Source organism: Salvelinus fontinalis, chromosome 9, assembly GCF_029448725.1.
Source record: "Salvelinus fontinalis isolate EN_2023a chromosome 9, ASM2944872v1, whole genome shotgun sequence".
NCBI lineage: Eukaryota > Metazoa > Chordata > Actinopteri > Salmoniformes > Salmonidae > Salvelinus > Salvelinus fontinalis.
In genome coordinates this window covers 35,734,613-35,755,150 of record NC_074673.1, presented here as the reverse complement: position 1 = coordinate 35,755,150, position 20,538 = coordinate 35,734,613, and the positions used below count along the sequence as shown (strand labels likewise).

The 20,538-nt window shown below is 41.9% G+C and overlaps 1 protein-coding gene across 7 annotated transcripts; it reads right to left on the bottom strand.

Annotated features, from left to right (window-relative positions):
- Window positions 1-800: 800 nt before the first annotated feature.
- fam169b (family with sequence similarity 169 member B) lies at window positions 801-4,795 on the bottom strand. Of its 7 annotated transcripts, none has more exons than XM_055934208.1 (9): window positions 4,688-4,795; window positions 4,297-4,439; window positions 3,930-4,032; window positions 3,742-3,827; window positions 3,241-3,415; window positions 2,645-2,827; window positions 1,756-1,925; window positions 1,475-1,543; window positions 801-1,167 (listed from the first exon to the last, which is right to left on the bottom strand). In XM_055934208.1, exons 1-8 carry the CDS (start codon window positions 4,722-4,724, stop codon window positions 1,511-1,513), a joined length of 930 nt encoding a protein of 309 aa, XP_055790183.1. In that variant the 5' UTR covers window positions 4,725-4,795; the 3' UTR covers window positions 801-1,167; window positions 1,475-1,510. The 7 variants fall into 7 exon arrangements, with proteins under 7 accessions (XP_055790183.1, XP_055790184.1, XP_055790187.1 ...); XM_055934209.1 differs by having other exon boundaries at window positions 801-1,118; XM_055934212.1 differs by having other exon boundaries at window positions 1,784-1,925.
- Window positions 4,796-20,538: the final 15,743 nt, after the last annotated feature.

Below are 20,538 nucleotides of genomic sequence, written 5' to 3'. Positions count from 1 at the left end.
GGAGCTATAGGAGGAAGGGCTTATTGTAATGGCTGGAATGGAATTCATGGAACGGAGTCAAACATGTGGTTTCCATATGTTTGATACCTTTCCATTTATTCCATTCCAGCCATCACAATGAGTCTGTCCTCCCATAGCTCCTCCCACCAGCCTCCTCTGATGGGCAGCAGCCTACTACCTCTCCTAGGTCCAGGACTCTCCACCACTAATGCTTTCTTACGCAGTAGGTATAGAGTTGTTCTGCTAAGCATTCTGCATGTGCCCCCTGTGTATTTTTCATATATCCTATTGTTGAAAATGTTTACCTGTGTGTGTATTAATGTTGCCCTGCCAAACCACATACGTTTAAAGTAACTGCCCAGTGTTTCCAGTGTTGGAATGGTGTGGGCGTACCCCAACAACAGAATGGTGGGGGCGTATACCAGTCATTAAATATATGAAAGCAAGTAGTCCGCTGATTGATTAGCTCACTCTCCTCTAGGCCGCTGATTTGTCAGCTCATCCTCCCTCCTCAGGGAGATGACATCATTTTCTATGAGGAAATAGCAAGCATTTTTGAAATGGTCTGTTTGAGATCCAAGTTTGAGGTGGGGGTTTTAAAGTGGTTTTCCTCCAATTTATGCTCTGGCCACCAATACGAGTATAGGACGAGTCAACAACATTATTTGGATAGTAGTTAACAGAATATGAACTTTTAAAAGTGAGATTTTCACTGGGCAGTTACTTTAACAACCAATTATAGTCTAAGATGGAAGGAGAATGATTACAAAGCAGTAAACACATTGCAACAGACACCCATGTAACCACAGTGATGATGTTATCACTTTATTAAGCAGAATATGAAACTGATATGTATTATTTGCAGTTCAGGTCCCAAAATGTTTAATATTTTGAACATCCATTATTTCTAGCCTTAGTCAACACGTTATAGTTGCTCAAAATAACAACTGACACAAATGCCCTTCTACGTCCTGCTACAAATGACATAAAAAAACATGACTCGAAGTCTTCTGAGAACCATGATCCATCTGTGGTCTGAGGTTTAATATCATGTCCCAGCCTGTTTGGAATTAGCACTCCCTTCAGCCTCGTCTGCCGGTAGCTTCTCTCTTTTACTTCTGTGGTGATTACAGCCAAACCATCAGAAAACCAATAATCAAGAGACATCTTGAGGGAAGGGTCAGGCAAGAGGCAGATAGTACAGTTATAAATACACATTCCTCAGACAATGTGAGTAGGCTAAATCAGATGTAATATATTTCATTACGCATTGATTTCCCTAACCCATGGATACGTTCGCTTATTTTCCTCCTACATATTATAAATTGTCTTAGTTACAATATCCAGTGGTTGCTAAATTTGTTGTGATGGACTCTAAAAGTCACTTGAGGTTGAGACCAAAGCTAAAACAAGGTCATAAACAGTCCCTCCTAACTACTACTCCGTAACCATAATGAAAATAAAATGACCTCACCTGATGATGATTATTTATAGTTTCTCTTCTCCTTATTCAATGTTGTCGGACATTGCTCATCACTTGAGCCTACAAAGACAATCCCACTTTACAAAGATGTACTTCACATTTAAAATGTATGAAAATAGCATTAAAATAGCTCTAAAATCCTGACATCATATAATCAAACATGAACCCTATTTACAAGTGAAATGCTTTCAAAATGTGCTTTCTTGTCTTACAATTCACAGACCATGTTATGATGTTTACAGTGATATATCTGTCTCTCATTATCACACAACCTTTGCATTGGTACACCCTGATCCAAACCTAGGGAGGGCCTCACTGTTTGTGCTTCGGTTGAGCTGTATGTTGAGCCATATGTTCCGTCTCTGGCCCCAGCCCCCAGGAGCTTCCACCTCATAGAGCCGGTCCCTTTGGTCCTGGTGCATCAGCAGATACTTGCTGCACACTGAAGAGGGAGTTGGAGACATACCATGTACATTTCAGTAAATGACTGGAGGGGAAGTTGGAGATCTACAATGGACAGTTCACTGGAATTGAGACTTGACTTAAATGGGGCAACTTTGATGTTGTCCTGAATTGTCCATAAGGCATAATTACTTAAGTAACATTCCTTTGTTTCGTTGTAAATTGTGCCCAAAAACATGACGTTATAATGTTTAAAAGGTACATTTCTTGACAATTCCTGCAGCAAATTTCTCATTTTAAAAACCTCATTACCTTATTAACGTTTTGGAGTCCAGACATTCAGTATAGTATGGGTATCGCGGTTACATTTTAAGAGGACAAGGTGGCTAGCATTATTTCAAATGTAATGTAATCTAAAAGTGTGGGTCTATGTCTAAAGATTAGGCTACATACATTATGATTCAGTAAATCATTTCCTGGAAGATAAAGTACAGCTAGTGTGAAACCCTACCCTACCCCACCCCACCCTCTCCTGGCTCATAGATCTCTGACTAGGTAAACAGTCCTTCATAACACACCATAAATTGTTGTGCGTCCAACCAAGTGATAGCGTGTGCCATCTCCAAATTGACTGGGAGCACCTCATATTATCTGACTTTGTCCTTATATAAATTCAGCAATCTTTACATGGATGACTACAACAGGTACAACCAGCATTGACGTAATTAACCTTTGAATTTCTTATACTGACTGACCCACCTTTAATCATACTTGGGGTTATGGGACAGCTGATTCCTATCACTTCCTCGTTGGGGAGGGATTTACAGAAGTCTGCCAGGATCTGCAGTGCCAGACCACTCCTCCTCCACTGAGTCCTCACAAACACAGTGTCAAGGACAGAAAGCTGATAGCTTCGACGAGTGAATCCATCACACAGACTTCCTGAAAGAGCCAATTATACATGATGTTGCTTTGACCAAATGATCAAAAACATATGCAACCCCCAAAAGAAAATAAATTCCTCCCTGCACTGTTTAGCTTTTATAAATGATTGACTTGACTACAGGAATGGGATGATTGAATGTGACACTTTCCTTTCATTCTGACTCACCCAAATTCAACATGTACACATACAAATACAGAGCCTATTGTGTAAACCGACAGCGTACATATTTTGTTTATATTTTGGGGGGTTGATTTTCTGCCTGTGCAGCCTTACTATTTTGTTGCAATGCACTGTGTTGACCTAGCAACCCTCCCTGTTCAAAATATAAATTGAGTGCAGATGAGAATCTTTTTGTAAGACACTATTTTTGTCAACTGGCAGAAAATGAGAAACTAACACAATGCCTTACCTTTCTTTTTGATGGTGTAGAATCCAACTGCCTCTCCATTATGCCATAGAATTTTGCCAAATTCCCTCATTGGGTGAGGTGAGAAGTGAATCTCTTCCCCTGAAGGCCTCTCCAAAACTCCAAAAATGATTTGACTAAGCAGGAAAAGTATCACTCTCTCCATAACAGACTGCACCTGTGAATGACCTACACATCTAAGCCTTATCCTAAATACATTGACAAAAGCCACAAACCTAATTGGAAGTATTTGTGGGACTAGTAATTTAAATCAAATTATATCAAAAGGTATGGAGGGGCCTTTGCATGTTATTACATGTAATAATACACCCTTTAGATGGAATAACCATGTACAAATATTTAATTTAGTGCATATTTCATTTATGTTTGCCTACTCCATCTCAAAATGAAGGTAATGGGAAGTCATGGTATAGGTCTAGATTTAGTGGGATGCCCTTTACTCTCATTCCATGGAGGACACAAGTGCAAATGTAAAGAACGTACCATCACAAGACCAGATCTGGATTTGATGGATGTCTTCAAAACATCATTTAAAGACCACCACTTTCCATGCAGGTTCAGGGCCACCACTGTGAAAACATAACATTCTATGTAACATTATACTGTAGCCTACATAACATCAACCAAACACAGCAGATCTGAAAGGCAACATTTCCCTGTAGGGTATCAACCTTGAGTTCCATCTGCAGGCATGTGCAGAGTCAGCAGAGTGCAAGGTGGATCATCATCACCGAACAGCTGGAGTCTGCCCATGTTGTCATGTGTCACCTCCACCTGATGAAGGGGTTCAATTTGGCAGGTGATAGATCTGTCACCAACATTGGATGTTTTTGTAAGACCCGTACAAAAAAAGATTGCAGTTTTAAAAGTGCAGTCCACTGTTATTTTGGATGCAGTATTTGCAGTGTACTGCAGTTATACTGCACTCTGACTGTAATATTTTTTTTATAAGGGGGAGATGCTCATCTGTAGCCTACAGAAGCATTATGTTTTATTTGGAGTGAGTGTAACCAGAAACTCATCATTAAAAAAACATACCTTTGAGCCATTTGAGGGTAGAAACCAACGCTCTCCTTCATAGGTGTTTGACGCCAGGGAGGTCAATATGTTTTCAGAGGTTGAACTTAGTTCCCTGTAATCTAGATCTGGGAGGTCAATGGGATATATTTCCGTGATTTCCCCTTGAGCAAAAGTAAAACATAACATTAAACTTTAATTCGAGCAAGGTCTAAACGAAACTTGAAACATTGTCTAGCGTCTATGACTGCTTGCAAATGAACTCTGAACTTTACAAGACGCTTGGAATACGACTGTGTAACGTGTTTGACTGTCAGCAACATCTTAAGAGTATACAAAACGTATAATAAATCGTCTACTGAACATTCTAGCCATTTGTGTCACATAATGGGCTTACGTTACTCTCTTTTACCTGTCTTCTGTGTTTGCGAGGTCCGATTGGATTCCATCTTGAAAATTCTGTCAACTGGACGACGACGAATGTTATGCAACACTACCACCTTGTGGCGACAAGGAAAGTGTGGGGATGGGGAGCATTGGGTTTAAGAAATGGGAGGATCAAGAGCAATTCCAATTGGCAAGCCGGAAGGAGGGGAGAAGATGGCGGAAGTGGATGCTGAGTTCGAAACAAGCACCACGTTGAACAGAGTTGGTGAAGAAGAATGTCCTGAATGGACAACAGTAGTATCGAAAACTGGAACAAAAAGGAAATTGTCTAAAATTGGAGTGGAGGATACGTGTATGAATGATAATGAATCACTTCTTGTTGTGATGCGTTTGTTGAGTAAGGATGCATATGTGGGAAGTCCGTTTGAGGTGTTGAAAATGGTGACGTATGCGCAGTGACCAGGAGTCTGTCACAGAGTGACCAGGAGTCTGTCAGGGTGACCAGGAGTCTGTCACAGAGTGACCAGGAGTCTGTCAGGGTGACCAGGAGTCTGTCACAGAGTGACCAGGAGTCTGTCACAGAGTGACCAGGAGTCTGTCACAGAGTGACTAGGAGTCTGTCAGAGTGACCAGGAGTCTGTCACAGAGTGACTATGAGTCTGTCAGAGTGACCAGGAGTCTGTCACAGAGTTACCATGAGTCTGTCAGAGTGACCAGGAGTGCTCTTATTTGATTACAGTTTTTTGCGATTGCTTACACACTTGTTGCAGAATTTGGCTCATTGTGTCAGAACTCTACACACAAGCCAAATAAGACACAACACTTGAATGTAAACATCTCACTTCTATGTTAGAATGAAACTCTGCAATCAAAACCTAAATCCTTTCAAAATGGCATTTTTGCCTCAAAATTATACACACATGCACCATTTGAATTACTCTTTCAAAGCAGCAACACACTGATGTACTTTATACAAAACACTGATGTCTTTAGTTCTTTGTAAACCTTTTTAATTTTCTCATACAGGCTTCTGTGAAAGATTGTTCCAGTGCAGTACATCTACTCACATTTCAATGAACACAAAATAGAAAGGCTTCAGAAACAAATGTAGACAGCTTATTTTTTTGCCATTGCAGGTTTTTACAACAACAAATAAACACAAAGAAAAGTAGAATTACAGTACAGTAATCAATACAATATGTTACTGTAAACTCAAGGAAAAAAAATAATTACAGTAAAATTACAGTGCAATGGTAAACAAAAAATTGTATTGTAAGCTATTGTAAGGGATGGGATGGATGGTTTATGGATCCCGCTTTCTGTTAGGGTCTGGCCGGATCACCACATCCACATCACAAGCAATGTCACCCCTGGCTAGGCAACGGGGAAAATATCGCCTTGCGTGCCATATCCAACCCTGGACTGACCCCACCTCAATGTCTCCGCATGCCTCTTCCATTGCTTGCAGGCGGGCATGTGGTTGGAGGTCATACACTTTCCAACGCCAAACCGAAAATAATTCCTCAATCGGATTGAGAAATGGGGAGTAAGGAGGTAAGTATACAACTGTGAAGTTATTGTGATTGGTGAACCAGTCCCTGACCAGAGCAGCCTGGTGGAAACTAACATTATCCCACATGACCACAAACCTGGGCTGCTCTGGTCCGTCCTGTACAACTGCATTATATAGTGCATCCAGAAATATGATTATGTGTTGCAGTATTGTAGGGACCTAGGGTGGCATGGTGATGGAGAACTCCTTGCAGACTAATGGCGGCACACAAGGGGATATTTCCCCCACGCTGCCCAGGGACATTCGTAATGGCTCTTTGTTCTATAACGTTTCGGCCCCAACGCCTGGTTTTAGCTAGAATCCAGCTTCATCAATGAAATAAACTCATGAGGCTGTGCAGCTGCATCAAAGTCCAGGACTCTGCAACAGAAAATGCATACACTGTACAGTGAATATGGTGTAACTCAAAACACAGGACTACAATGTCTACATTGTCACACAAGGATGGGGGTAGGGGTGGGGGGTGGGTTGGGTTGGGTTGGGTCAGGCACATTCAGTCAAAACTACAAGCTACAGGCAAGGCATGTGCCCCCACAGACAACACCCCGCCACACTGCCTAGGTCAGATACTGCTTTGTCTGAATGTATCTATGCAGTGCCAATAGGACACAATCTACTGCCATTACTGTATTACAGTATAGTACAATGACACTTACTTGCACATAGTCATAGTGAGGGTCTTTGACTCTAACGCTGTTCCTCTCAAATGGAACCCTGTACAGCTGCTTCATCGTAAATTGGTGTTGATGCAAGATTGGTAAAATAGGGGTAGACATACTGACACGGTTGATATTATGGAATGTTGTGTGACCTGCGATAATTTGCTCTCGTAGTTGATGTAGGCGGATGGTGTTGTTTACCAACACTAGATTGACAATGGCCAGTTCCTGTTCATGGTTAACAGACGTTGCCTTCCACCCTCAAGAGGTCGTCTGGCAGTTCTGTAGAAAATGCAAGAATATGATGTCATTGGTTAGGTTCTTTTTTACATACTGTACTGTCATACTGTACACAGTAAAATCAAAACTGTATTGCATGTACTTCATAGCACTATACCTATTTGTTTTGTTCACTGTGGACCATAGACCTAATATTGTAGGACTACATTGTATTGTTCTGTGATGCAGAATGATGTGCAACAATTACATAGGTACAGTCTAGTGTAGAAAGTTGAAGACATACCTGTTTTCCAGTCTAAATGTCCGTATTATTTATTTTACCTTTATTTAACTAGGCAAGTCAGTTAAGAACAAATTCTTATTTTCAATGACGGCCTAGGAACAGTGAGTTAACTGCCTGTTCAGGGGCAGAACGACAGATTTGTACCTTGTCAGCTCGGGGATTTGAACTTGCAACCTTATGGATGCTACCGTGTAGCGACTCAGGTTGGGCTGGACTCTGCCCAACCTCCCTCATCGTCAGGCCATGATTTATGACATGATCCACTAAAGTGGCCCTAATGTCGTCAGAAACATGTCTCCGTCTATTGATTGGTCCCCTTCTTTGTTCTTGTCCTGGTCCTACTCCTCTCTCTCTTCATCTTCCTCTTCCTCTCGCTCTCACTGCCTCGTTTGCAAAGTTCTCACAAAAGAGGTGATCTTACCTGAGGTCTATTTGTAGTGCTAAGGCTCAGACTAACTGGTGTTCAATTACTGTAGAAGTGTTTTCATGTCTGTGTGTGGGGGTGTTGCCAATTTCAGGTATGTTTTGCATTTTGAATAGAAGTGTTTTTTCAATGATTGCAAGAGGATTCATTCTTGAACGATGTGTCTAATGTATGTAACAGTGTGTAGTGTTTTGCAAGTGCGTGCAGAATTGCAAACAAAGTGCAAAGCAGAAAATGTGTTTGTACTTTTGGTGCCTTTGTTTACGACATGGTTACAAAAGTTAAGGTTTTGATGCTTTTGTTTAAGCATTCACTTTCAGTGTGTAAGCAATCGGCAAAAACTGTAATTGTATTTCTGAAGAGCAGAGGAAGATTGCAGTGGGCCTCAAAATAATCCAGACAACAAAAGTTTTGTGTTTTGAACTTCGGGGTAGAGCACCCGTCAAAGGAGTCATCTCAGGGGTGACGACATTTGTTCAAGTTGAATACCTGAAGAGAATTCCTGGTGTGGTTGGTGCCCAGCGTCTGAACACTGCAGTGGTTTGGGGACAAAAGCTCTTACAACGTAGCCTATTTTACATAACCAAGCTTCACATGAGTAGGTAGTTGCTCTTTATAAAAATATAACAGGACCGACATACTTTCTTTCTTTTTTTCCCATTCACCCAGAGTGAAGAATTGTAAAGGATTTGGCCTTGTTTCAAGTGTGTGCAGAAGGACAGATTATGCTGAAGAACGGTGTGTAGAAGGACAGATTATGCTGAAGAACGGTGTGTAGAAGGACAGATTATGCTGAAGAACGGTGTGTAGAAGGACAGATTATGCTGAAGAACGGTGTGTAGAAGGACAGATTATGCTGAAGAACGGTGTGTAGAAGGACAGATTATGCTGAAGAACGGTGTGTAGAAGGACAGATTATGCTGAAGAACGGTGTGTAGAAGGACAGATTATGCTGAAGAACGGTGTGTAGAAGGACAGATTATGCTGAAGAACGGTGTGTAGAAGGACAGATTATGCTGAAGAACGGTGTGTAGAAGGACGAAGGTGTTGCAATTGTGGTGGGGATCATGATCCCGCGTTCCTGGAGTGCCTTGTAAGGTGAAGGAGATTGAGGTGGCAACAGTTAGAGCGGTCAATCGAATCTCCTATGCGGAGACAGTAAAATAATTGAGAAAACAAGTCATTTATTTATTTATTTCATTCCCCTATTTTAGGGTAAGCCCCTATTTTACCAGGTAAATTGACTGAGAACACATTCTCATTTATAGCAACGACCTGGGGAGTAGTTACAGGGAAGAGGAGGGGGATGAATGAGCCAATTGTAAACTAGTTGAAGATATGGTAGTGGATGCACCACAGCCTGGTTTAAATGTTTGCTGTCAGTCAAAAGATACCCTGTGTGTTAAAAGGTGGATTTTGTGGATTTCATTGCCACAGTTATAAACTGTACGGCACAAGTCTCAAAGAAGTCTAAGAAACTGGATATTATTGTGACTGCGGCAGTTTTTGCGATTTAAGGATTTTACATATGAAGACTTGCAAGGGGTACTATAGAAGAACAAGCAGTGCCAATTGGGCTGATATGTTGCCACTCAGGACCGCTTTAGGTGCTGCTTTGGCCGTTGTGTTCTTCGGCAGAGATGGCGCTAGGTATTTCAGCTAATGTAACATTTTGCTATTCACTTAAAGCTCTGTATTTGCTGTAACGTTAGCTAGCTACCAGTATCTATGTTCTTCATAGATGTAGCTAGCTACTAGGTTTTTAATTACGTGTAACATAACCGTCTTTATGTATCTGTTACGTTAACTGTATAGCAAGCTAGCTAGTTAAGCTTAATGTTAGGCTGTGAAAGAAGATAGCTATTTAACGTTAGCAGCTAAGTCTTAGCTAACATGTTAATTAATTTTTCATCACTAACAACAACATGGTTAGTGTTAACCTTGTTGGTCCTTGTTCTATGTTCACCCCTGGTTATCAACTAGCTAATTTATTAAAGTATTTGTCACTTGTGTTTGACAGCATACCACCACAGATAGATATTTTCACTGGATGTATAAATGTGAAGCATCCGGTTGGTCTTTCCACTCACTACCAAATATGGTGGTGAGATGAAGCCCAGTGGCCGGCAGTGGAAGAAGATGGAGCGAGAGATTTTGGCCGACATTCTGCACATTTTCTCAATGATGAAACATTTGATCTCAATACAGTTTTCAGTTTCCAAAACGAGAATATGTTACAAACAGAGTGGACTAAGTTTTGTAGACTTTAACCTTTGCCAAAGTTTCAAAAAATTACGTTGTTTAGAAGCAGTTATTGCACACGCACACTTCACAGAGTTGGCATTCCCTAACAAAAATCGGCAAAGGCCCGGGTATCCTGGAAGGATATTGACCTCATCCTGTCAGTCGAGGATGCCTGGTCGTTCTTGAAAAGTAATTTCCTCACCATCTTAAATAAGCATGCCCCTTTCAAAAAATGTAGGACTTAGTTCACTCCAGATCTGACTGCCCTTGACCAGCACAAAAACATCCTGTGGCGGACTGCAATAGCATTGAATAGTCCCCGCGATATGCAACTGTTCAGGAAAGTCAGGAACCAATACACGCAGTCAGTCAGGAAAGCAAAGGCTAGCTTTTTCAAACAGAAATATGCATCCTGTAGCTCTAACTCCAAAAAGTTTTGGGACAGTGTAAAGTCCATGGAGAACAAGAGCACCTCCTCCCAGCTGCCCACTGCACTGAGGCTAGGTAACACGGTCACCACCGATAAATCCATGATAATCGAAAATTTCAATAAGCATTTCTCTACGGCTGGCCATGCTTTCCTCCTGGCTACCCCAACCCCGGCCAACAGCCCCCCCCCCCCCCCCCCCCCTGCAGCTACTTGTCCAAGCCTCCCCAGCTTCTCCTTCACCCAAATCCATATAGCAGATGTTCTGAAAGAGCTGCAAAACCTGGACAAGTACAAATCATCTGGGCTAGACAATCTGGACCCTCTCTTTCTAAACTATCCGCCGCCATTGTTGCAACCGCTATTACCAGTATGTTCAACCTCTCTTTCATATCGTCCGAGATCCCTAAAGATCGGAAGGCTGCCGTGGACATCCCCCTCTTCAAAGGGGGTGACACTCTAGACCCAAACTGTTATAGACCTATATCCATCCTGCCCTGCCTCTCTAAAGTCTTCGAAAGCCAAGTTAATAAACAGATCGCTGACCATTTCGAATCCCACCGTACCTTCTCCGCTGTGCAATCCGGTTTCCGAGCTGGTCACGGGTGCACCTTAGCCACGCTCAAGGTACTAAACGACATCATAACCGCCATCGATAAAAGACAGTACTGTGCAGCCGTCTTCATCGACCTGGCCAAGGCTTTCGACTCTGTCAATCACCGTATTCTTATCGGCAGACTCAATAGCCTTGGTTTCTCAAATGACTGCCTCGCCTGGTTCACCAACTACTTCGCAGACAGAGTTCAGTGTGTCGGAGGGCCTGTTGTCCGGACCTCTGGCAGTCTCTATGGGGGTACCACAGGATTCAATCCTCGAGCCGACTTTTCTCTGTATATATCAATGATGTCGCTCTTTCTGCGGGTGACTCCCTGATCCACCTCTATGCAGACGACACTATTCTGTATACATCTGGCCCTTCTTTGGACACTGTGTTAACTAACCTCCAAACGAGCTTCAATGCCATACAACACTCTTTCCGTGGCCTCCAACTGCTCTTAAACGCTAGTAAAACCAAATGCATGCTTTTCAACTGTTCACTGCCCGCATCCGCCCGCCCGACTAGCATCACTACCCTGGACGGTTGTGACCTAGAATATGTGGACAACTACAAATACCTAGGTGTCTGGCTAGACTGTAAACTCTCCTTCCAGACTCATATTAAACATCTCCAATCCAAAATCAAATCTAGAATCGGCTTTCTATTTCGCAACAAAGCCTCCTTCACTCACGCCGCCAAACTTACTCTAGTAAAACTGACTATCCTACCGATCCTCGACTTCGGCGATGTCATCTACAAAATAGCTTCCCATACTCTACTCAGCAAATTGGATGCAGTCTATCACAGTGCCATCCGTTTTGTTACCAAAGCCCCTTATACCACCCACCACTGCGACCTGTATGCTCTAGTCGGCTGGCCCTCGCTACATATTCGTCGCCAGACCCACTGGCTTCAGGTCATCTATAAGTCTATGCTAGGTAAAGCGCCGCCTTATCTCAGCTCACTGGTCACGATAACAACACCCACCCATAGCACGCGCTCCAGCAGGTATATCTCACTGGTCATCCCCAAAGCCAACATCTCCTTTGGCCGCCTTTCCTTCCAGTTCTCTGCTGCCAGTGACTGGAACGAATTGCAAAAATCGCTGAAGCTGGAGACTTATATTCCACTCACTAACTTTAAATATCAGCTATCTGAGCATCTAACCAATCGCTGCAGCTGTACATAGTCCATCTGTAAATAGCACAACCAATCTACCTACCTCATCCCCATATTGTTTATATTTACTTTTCTGCTCTTTTGCACACCAGTATCTCTACTTGCACATCATCATCTGCTCATTTATTACTCCAGTGTTAATCTGCTATATTGTAATTACTTCGCTACTATGGCCTATTTATTGCCTACCTCCTCACACCATTTGCACACACTGTATATAGACTTTCTTTTTTTATATAGTGTTATTAACTGTACGCTTGTTTATTCCATGTGTAACTCTGTGTTGTTGTTTGTGTCGCACTGCTTTGCTTTATCTTGGCCAGGTTGTATAAAGGTTGTAACGATCGTCTACTTCGTCCTCCTCCTCAGCCGAAGAGAGGCGAGAAGGATCAGAGGACCAATGTGCAGCGTGATAGTTATATGACATAACGATTTATTTAAATGATAGACGAAACACGAAAATACTTCAACAAACTACAAAACAAATAAACGATGTAGACAGACCTGGACTTGAGAACTTACAAGATACGAAGAACGCACAAACAGGAACAGACTACATACACGAACGACAAACCGAAACAGTCCCGTGTGGTAGACATACAGACACGAGATACAACCACCCACAACAAACAATGTGAAACAACCTACCTATATATGGTTCTCAATCAGAGGAAAAACGACAACCACCTGCCTCTGATTGAGAGCCATACAAGGTCAATTAACACTGACACTTAAAATAGAACAAACAACACAGACTGCCCACCCAGCTCACGTCCTGACCCACTAAACACAACTATATAAAAGGAAACAAGGTCAGGAACGTGACAAAGGTGCAATTTTTTTTAAATAAGAAATGCATGCTAGAACACACCAATAGGCTCTCACTAGCTCGTGCTTGGTTCTGCCCACCTCCTTGCTTGTTCTGTCCACTAGGATTCATTTGCTCCCACTGGAAACGTCAGGCTGTGGTCTATCTTGGGTTAGTTCTAAAAATCTTTAATACCACTGTGAGAAAAGACGCTGATGCCTGTATAGAACTGTATAGAATTAGTCATGTGCATGAAGTGCAAGTTATACTGAACAAAAATATAAAGGCAACATGCAACAATTTCAAAGACTCGACTAAGTTACAGTTCATATAAGGACATCAGTCAATTTAATTAAATTCAGAGTTTTTCCTGACAAACAAACAGGCGTTATTACAGACAGAAATACTCCTCAGCACCCCCCCCCCCCCCCCACACACACACAAACACTCTCCCTCAAAACTAGAGACATCTATGGCATTGTGTTCTGTAACAAAACTGCACACTTTGAAGTGGCCTTTTATTGTCAAATATTGTAAATGGACATCTCTCATCTTTTTCTCTCTCTCTCTCATACAAACACAAACACACAGCAACAGAGGACTGCTGTAACCACTTCGTCCAGAAGAGGGACATTGTCGTCATTAAGTTTATATACAGTTTTTTTCAATTGTTTAAGCACAATTTTGAAAACAGGGCCCGGTTTGTCAAAACACTACACACAATTAGCACAACCCTACACCAAAGTAGCACAACACTTCAGATCATTTGCAAAATGGAACACTTGTCAAAACTATACACGACTTCATAAAAATAATATTTTGTTACCATACGAAACACACACATTTCATATGACTTCAATCTTTTTGAACCAGTTACACACTGCTGTTGCTAACCTAAAACACTTTTAGCAAGTCTAATTGTCAGTGATTAGAGTAGTGTAAATTAAGAGAAAGTGCAACCATACAAACACTACACAAGACCAACGCTGCAGACTGAGGAAAATATAATTTATTTCTCTCCATATACCTAAATCAGTCAACATGTCAACATGGAGAATCACAACAAAACATGTCCCAGTTTTCATGCTACTACAGTAGTGTGCATAACACTGTTAGCTCAGCAAACAACAGACAAACTTAAAATACTGTATCCAGTACAGGTTACAATTACAGTAAATAACAACAACAAACCTAAAAAATAATCAGAAAAAAACTGACAATATTGTACAGAAAATACTACAGTAAACATACTATACATTATCTCTTCGCCTAGCTGGATCTGGCCAGAGAATTTCATCAACATCACAAGCAATATCGTCATTAGCAAGACAACGCGGGAAGAATCGTCTTGAATGTCGAATCCATCCTTGCACAGCTGCGCCGTCGACTTGGTCACAGGCGTCCTCCATGGCCTGAATGAGGGGTACCTGAGCCTGGGGCTGGAGATCGTAAACCTTCCACCGCCATGCAGAGAAAATCTCTTCGATAGGGTTTAGAAACGGAGAGTATGGTGGAAGTACTGTCAACTGTGGATGGTGTTGAAACCAGTTCTGGACCAAAGCAGAGCGGTGGAATGACACATTGTCCCAGAAGACCGTGTATTGCATCTGGTGCATTTCATTACCTACTGTGACGATGTGGTGCAATCGGTCCAAAAATGCGAGAATGTGAGGTGTGTTGTAAGGGCCCATTTTGGCATGACGGAGGACAACCCCATGCTGTGAAATGGCAGCGCAAAGGGTGATGTTATCCCCACGTTGCCCTGGGACATTGATTATAGCCCTGTGGCCAATGATATTTCTGCCTCGCCGTCTTGCTTTTGTGAGGTTGAACCCTGCCTCATCAGTATACAGTATATGAATTCATGCAGGATTTCCTCAGCATCCATCTGCAAAACTCCCTGAAATACAGTGAAAGACAAGATTGTGTAGTTCAGGATAGGTCTAGTATACAGTCAATGTAAAGAAGTCATGTGTGCAGTATGCAATATCACAGTGCTAAAGTGAACAATACAAACCTCCACATACTCATGCCGCAGCCGTTTGACCCTCTCTGAATTCCGCTCAAAAGGCACTCGATAAAGTTGTTTCATTTGAACCTGATGTCTTTTCAGGATGTGCGCCAGTGTTGACAGAGACATGATGGACATTATTGAAAATGGCATGGTCACCGATAATGTTGGCTTGTAGTTCTCTGAGCCTGATAGCATTATTGGCCAAAACCATGTCTATTATCTCTCTCTCTCTTGTTCTTGCGTGAATATGGGCCCCCTTCCTCCTTGTCGTTCCCGACCCTCAATCCTATGTAGAGAATAATACATGTAACTTACTGTACAATGTCACAGGAAGGGGTATCACAAGTGCGGATATGGTGCATACAATAAGCGGCTGATTACTGTAACTGTAGACAGATCTTCTTTTACCTGTTTTCCTGTCGAAAAGTGACATTATGACAGATGCCACTGTATATCTGCTAAGATTTGGCTGAACTCTCAGTCCAGCCTCCCTCAGCGTCAATCCGTGGTTCACAACATGGTCCACTAGTGTTGCACAAATGTCATTTGATAAGTTTGGTCCTCTTCTTTGTGCACATTCTCCTCCTGCTTCAGGTCTTCCTCGACCTCTGACTCTGACTCTTCCTCTACCTCCTTCTCTGTATACTCCTCCTCTCACCCTCACTCTTCTTCTGACTCCTTCCATTTTGGTTGAATGGCAGGTGAACCTACCTCCTGCATTTTTATAGTGCTGAAACCTGATTGGTGTGTCTACAATTTAGCAATCATGTGTTTGTGCACCTGATGGCTGTGTTTAACAGATTGGCTCATAGGTGTGGTAATTTGACAGTCAGTGCTTTTGAATTGCAAGGAAGTGAGATCATGATATACTTCTGTGTCTGATGTATACAAGTGTGTTTAGTGTTTTGCAAATCACTGTGTGTAATGTTTTGCAAATAGTGTGAAGCTGACAATGTGCTTACAGTTGTGCAAATCTAGCCTTGTGTTTTGCTCCTTGAGTGTAAGGTTTTGCTAATTGTGGGAAAAGTTAAATTGTAGTGTGTCAACAATCGTAAAAAACTGTAAAGGACTCCGTAGAGGAGAACATGGTGAGGATTTAGAGGAAGATGTCACATACAGGTGATTTTCAAACCCTAAAGGCAAATGGTGTTTTGATCATTGTTCCACTTCACCTTTCACCAAAGTTTAGAATGATAAAGAATAGGGAATAAAACCGGATTATTTTCAACTGCTTCGGGACTCCTGGTTATACAACACATGACCACACCATCAGACCAGGCTAAACATTGATGTGATTTTGACTTCCTGTATCATTACTTGTACTCCATGTAAAATCTGTGGTTCAGGATTGTTTAGCTTAACTGAATAGGTGATATTAAGTTTATTTCGCAGGGACAATCTAAAAAATGTCTCAGAATGTGAGTAGTGACGCTTTGAACCTGATATGTCCTTAACATATAGCTCACTAAATCATGATTTATATAATAAATATACACTACCGTTCAAAAGTTTGGGGTCACTTAGAAATGTCCTTGTTTTTGAAATATATATATTTTTTTGTACATTGAAATAACATCAAATTGATCAGAAATATAGTGTACATTTTACATTTACATTTAAGTCATTTAGCAGACGCTCTTATCCAGAGCGACTTACAAATTGGTGAATTCACCTTATGACATCCAGTGGAACAGCCACTTTACAATAGTGCATCTAAATCTTTTAAGGGGGGGGGGGGGTCAGAAAGATTGCTTTATCCTATCCTAGGTATTCCTTAAAGAGGTGGTGTTTCAGGTGTCTCCGGAAGGTGGTGATTGACTCCGCTGTCCTGGCGTCGTGAGGGAGTTTGTTCCAACATTGGGGTGCCAGAGCAGCGAACAGTTTTGACTGGGCTGAGCGGGAACTGTACTTCCTCAGTGGTAGGGAGGCGAGCAGGCCAGAGGTGGATGAACGCAGTGCCCTTGTTTGGGTGTAGGGCCTGATCAGAGCCTGAAGGTACTGAGGTGCCGTTCCCCTCACAGCTCCGTAGGCAAGCACCATGGTCTTGTAGCGGATGCGAGCTTCAACTGGAAGCCAGTGGAGAGAGCGGAGGAGCGGGGTGACGTGGAGAACTTGGGAAGGTTGAGCACCAGACGGGCTGCGGCGTTCTGGATGAGTTGTAGGGGTTTAATGGCACAGGCAGGGAGCCCAGCCAACAGCGAGTTGCAGTAATCCAGACGGGAGATGACAAGTGCCTGGATTAGGACCTGCGCCGCTTCCTGTGTGAGGCAGGGTCGTACTCTGCGGATGTTGTAGAGCATGAACCTACAGGAACGGGCCACCGCCTTGATGTTAGTTGAGAACGACAGGGTGTTGTCCAGGATCACGCCAAGGTTCTTAGCGCTCTGGGAGGAGGACACAATGGAGTTGTCAACCGTGATGGCGAGATCATGGAACGGGCAGTCCTTCCCCGGGAGGAAGAGCAGCTCCGTCTTGCCGAGGTTCAGCTTGAGGTGGTGATCCGTCATCCACACTGATATGTCTGCCAGATGTGTAGACATTGTTAATGTTGTAATTGACTATTGTAGCTGGAAACGGCAGATTTTTAATGGAATATCTACATAGGCGTACAGAGGCCCATTATCAGCAACCATCAATCCTGTGTTCCAATGGCACGTTGTGTTAGCTAATCCAAGTTTATCATTTTAAAAGGCTAATTGATCATTGGAAAGCCCTTTTGCAATGATGTTAGCACAGCTGAAAACTGTTGTTCTGATTTAAGAAGCAATAGAACTGGCCTTCCTTAGACTACAACATTAACAATGTCTAAACTGTATTTCTGATCAATTTAATGTTATTTAAATGGACAAAAAAATGTTTTTTCTTTCAAAAACAAGGACATTTCTAAGTGACCCCTAACTTTTGAACGGGAGTGTATGTGTATATACTGCACATGTCCATATGACATTGCACATGGTCTACCCCTACACACTTCTGTTTAGGAGTATTAAAAGGATTAAGGAGTGCTATCTGTTCAGCTTACAATGAGAAACGGTTTCATCTGCCTGGGGAGAGATTTTCAAATTTTGGGTGGAGTACATAGGAAGGGGTCTGAGATCATTTTATTTGGCTATCCGATGATTGTTTGTTCACACCGATCATATTCATTGATGTCTGGACAGTAATTTTAAAGTAACTGACAATTTCACAAACCAGGCTGGTAGAATAGGAGCATGACCTTGGGTGTGACTAAACCCCTGAGTAAAGTCAACATTATGTAGCACCACACCACAGGTGAGTAGTCACCAATGGATTTTAAATCCCAAAACATTTTCTTGACCTGTATGAGGTGGTGGTAATCACACCACTGTATGTACCTCTCAATTAATCATATGTTATGTATAAAGCCCTTTTTACATCAGGAGTTGTCAATAAGTGGGGCAGCAGGTAGCCTAGTGGTTAAGGCGTTGGGCCAGTAACCGAAAGGTTGCTAGATCGAATCCCTGAGCTGACAAGGTCAAAATCTGTCGTTCTGAACAAGGCAGTTAACCCTAGGCCATCATTGTAAATCATAATTTGTTCCTAACTGGCTTGTCTAGTTATATAAAGGTAAAAAATAGAAAAGTGTTTACACAGATACCTGGTTTAAACCTCACAAGAGAAAGCAAAGCATAGTGGCTAGGAGAAACTGCCCAGAAAGGCAGAAGCCTCGGCCCTAGGGGAAAACCTAGAGAGGAGTGGCCATTCCTCTATTGGCGGTGCCTGGTTGAGATTCCGGAGTACACTTGGCCAATTAAGGCCACATTTTTCTTCAAGATGTTCAAACTGTCAGAGAGTTTGATTTTGAGCATTTTAAAACACTTTCCAGTTAAAAACACTTTCCAGTTTCAGTCAAATAGTTTTAATAGTACTACTATTAAAAGTTGTTTGTATCACATTTTTAAATATCTACAACAAACAGTGTTAGAGTAAATAAGATTAAAAACATTTTAAAAAGTGTTAGTTTGTGCCCCAGTTTAAGCTATGTGTTTACTTTGACTATCAGTGTTTGTTTATAAAAATTTGACAGACTATTTATTTTTCTTTGAAAGTTCCGCCACTGCACTTTTGCGTTTTATTCTATGTCTTTCGATAGATGTTATTGGGGGTCCAATCAGTATTGAACTGTCCTCCATTGAGGCGATTGTCTTTCCGTTACAGGATGTACAGTGCATTCGGAAAGTATACAAACCCCCTTGACTTTTTCAACATTTTGTTACGTTACTGTCTTATTCTAAAATTGATTAAATAACTTTTTTCCCTCACCACTCCACACACAATAGCCCATAATGACAAAGCAAAAACAGGTTTTTAATTTTTTTTTGCAAAGGTATTAAAAACAAAAAACAGATACCTTATTTACAGTTGAAGTCGGAATTTACATACACTTTACATACAGGTTGGAGTCATTAAAACTCGTTTTTCAACCACTCCACACACTCTACTTTGTGCACGACACAAGTAATTTTTCCAACAATTGTTTACAGACAGATTATTTCACTTATAATTCACTGTATCACAATTCCAGTGGGTCAGAAGTTTACATACACTAAGTTGACTGTCCCTTTAAACAGCTTGGAAAATTCTAGAAATGATGTCATGGCGTTTGAAGCTTCAGATAGGCTAATTAACATCATTTGAGTTTATTGGAGGTGCACCTGTGGATGTATTTCAAGGCCTACCTTCAAACTCAGTGCCTCTATGCTTGAAATCATAGGAAAATCAAAAGGAATCAGCCAAGACCTCAGAATTTTTTTTTGTAGATCTCCACAACTCTGGTTCATCCTTGGGAGCAATTTCCAAACACCTGAAGGTACCACGTTCATCTGTACAAACAGTAGTACGCAAGTATAAACACCATGGGACCACACAGCCATCATACCGCTCAGGAAGGAGATGCGTTCTGTCTCCTAGAGATGAACATACTTTGGAGCGAAAAGTGCAAATCATTCCCAGAACAACAGCAAAGGACCTTGTGAAGATACTGGAGGAAACAAGTACAAAAGTATCTATATCCACAGTAAAAAACGAGTCCTATATCGACATAACCTGAAAGGCCGCTCAGCAAGAAAGAAGCCAGTGCTCCAAAACCGCCATAAAAAACGGTTTGCCACTGCACATGGGAACAAAGATCGTACTTTTTGGAGAAATGTCCTCTGATCTGAAGAAACAAAAATAGAACTGTTTGGCCTTAATGACCATTGTTATGTTTGGAGGAAAAAGGGGGAGGCTTGCAAGCCGAAGAACACCCTCCCAACCGGGAAGCACAGGGGTGGCAGCATCATGTTGTGGGTGTGCTTTGCTGCAGGAGGGACTAGTGCACTTCACAAAATAGATGGCATCATGAGGAGGGGAAATGATGTGGATAAATTGTAGCAACATCTCAAGAAATCAGTCAGGAAGTTAAAG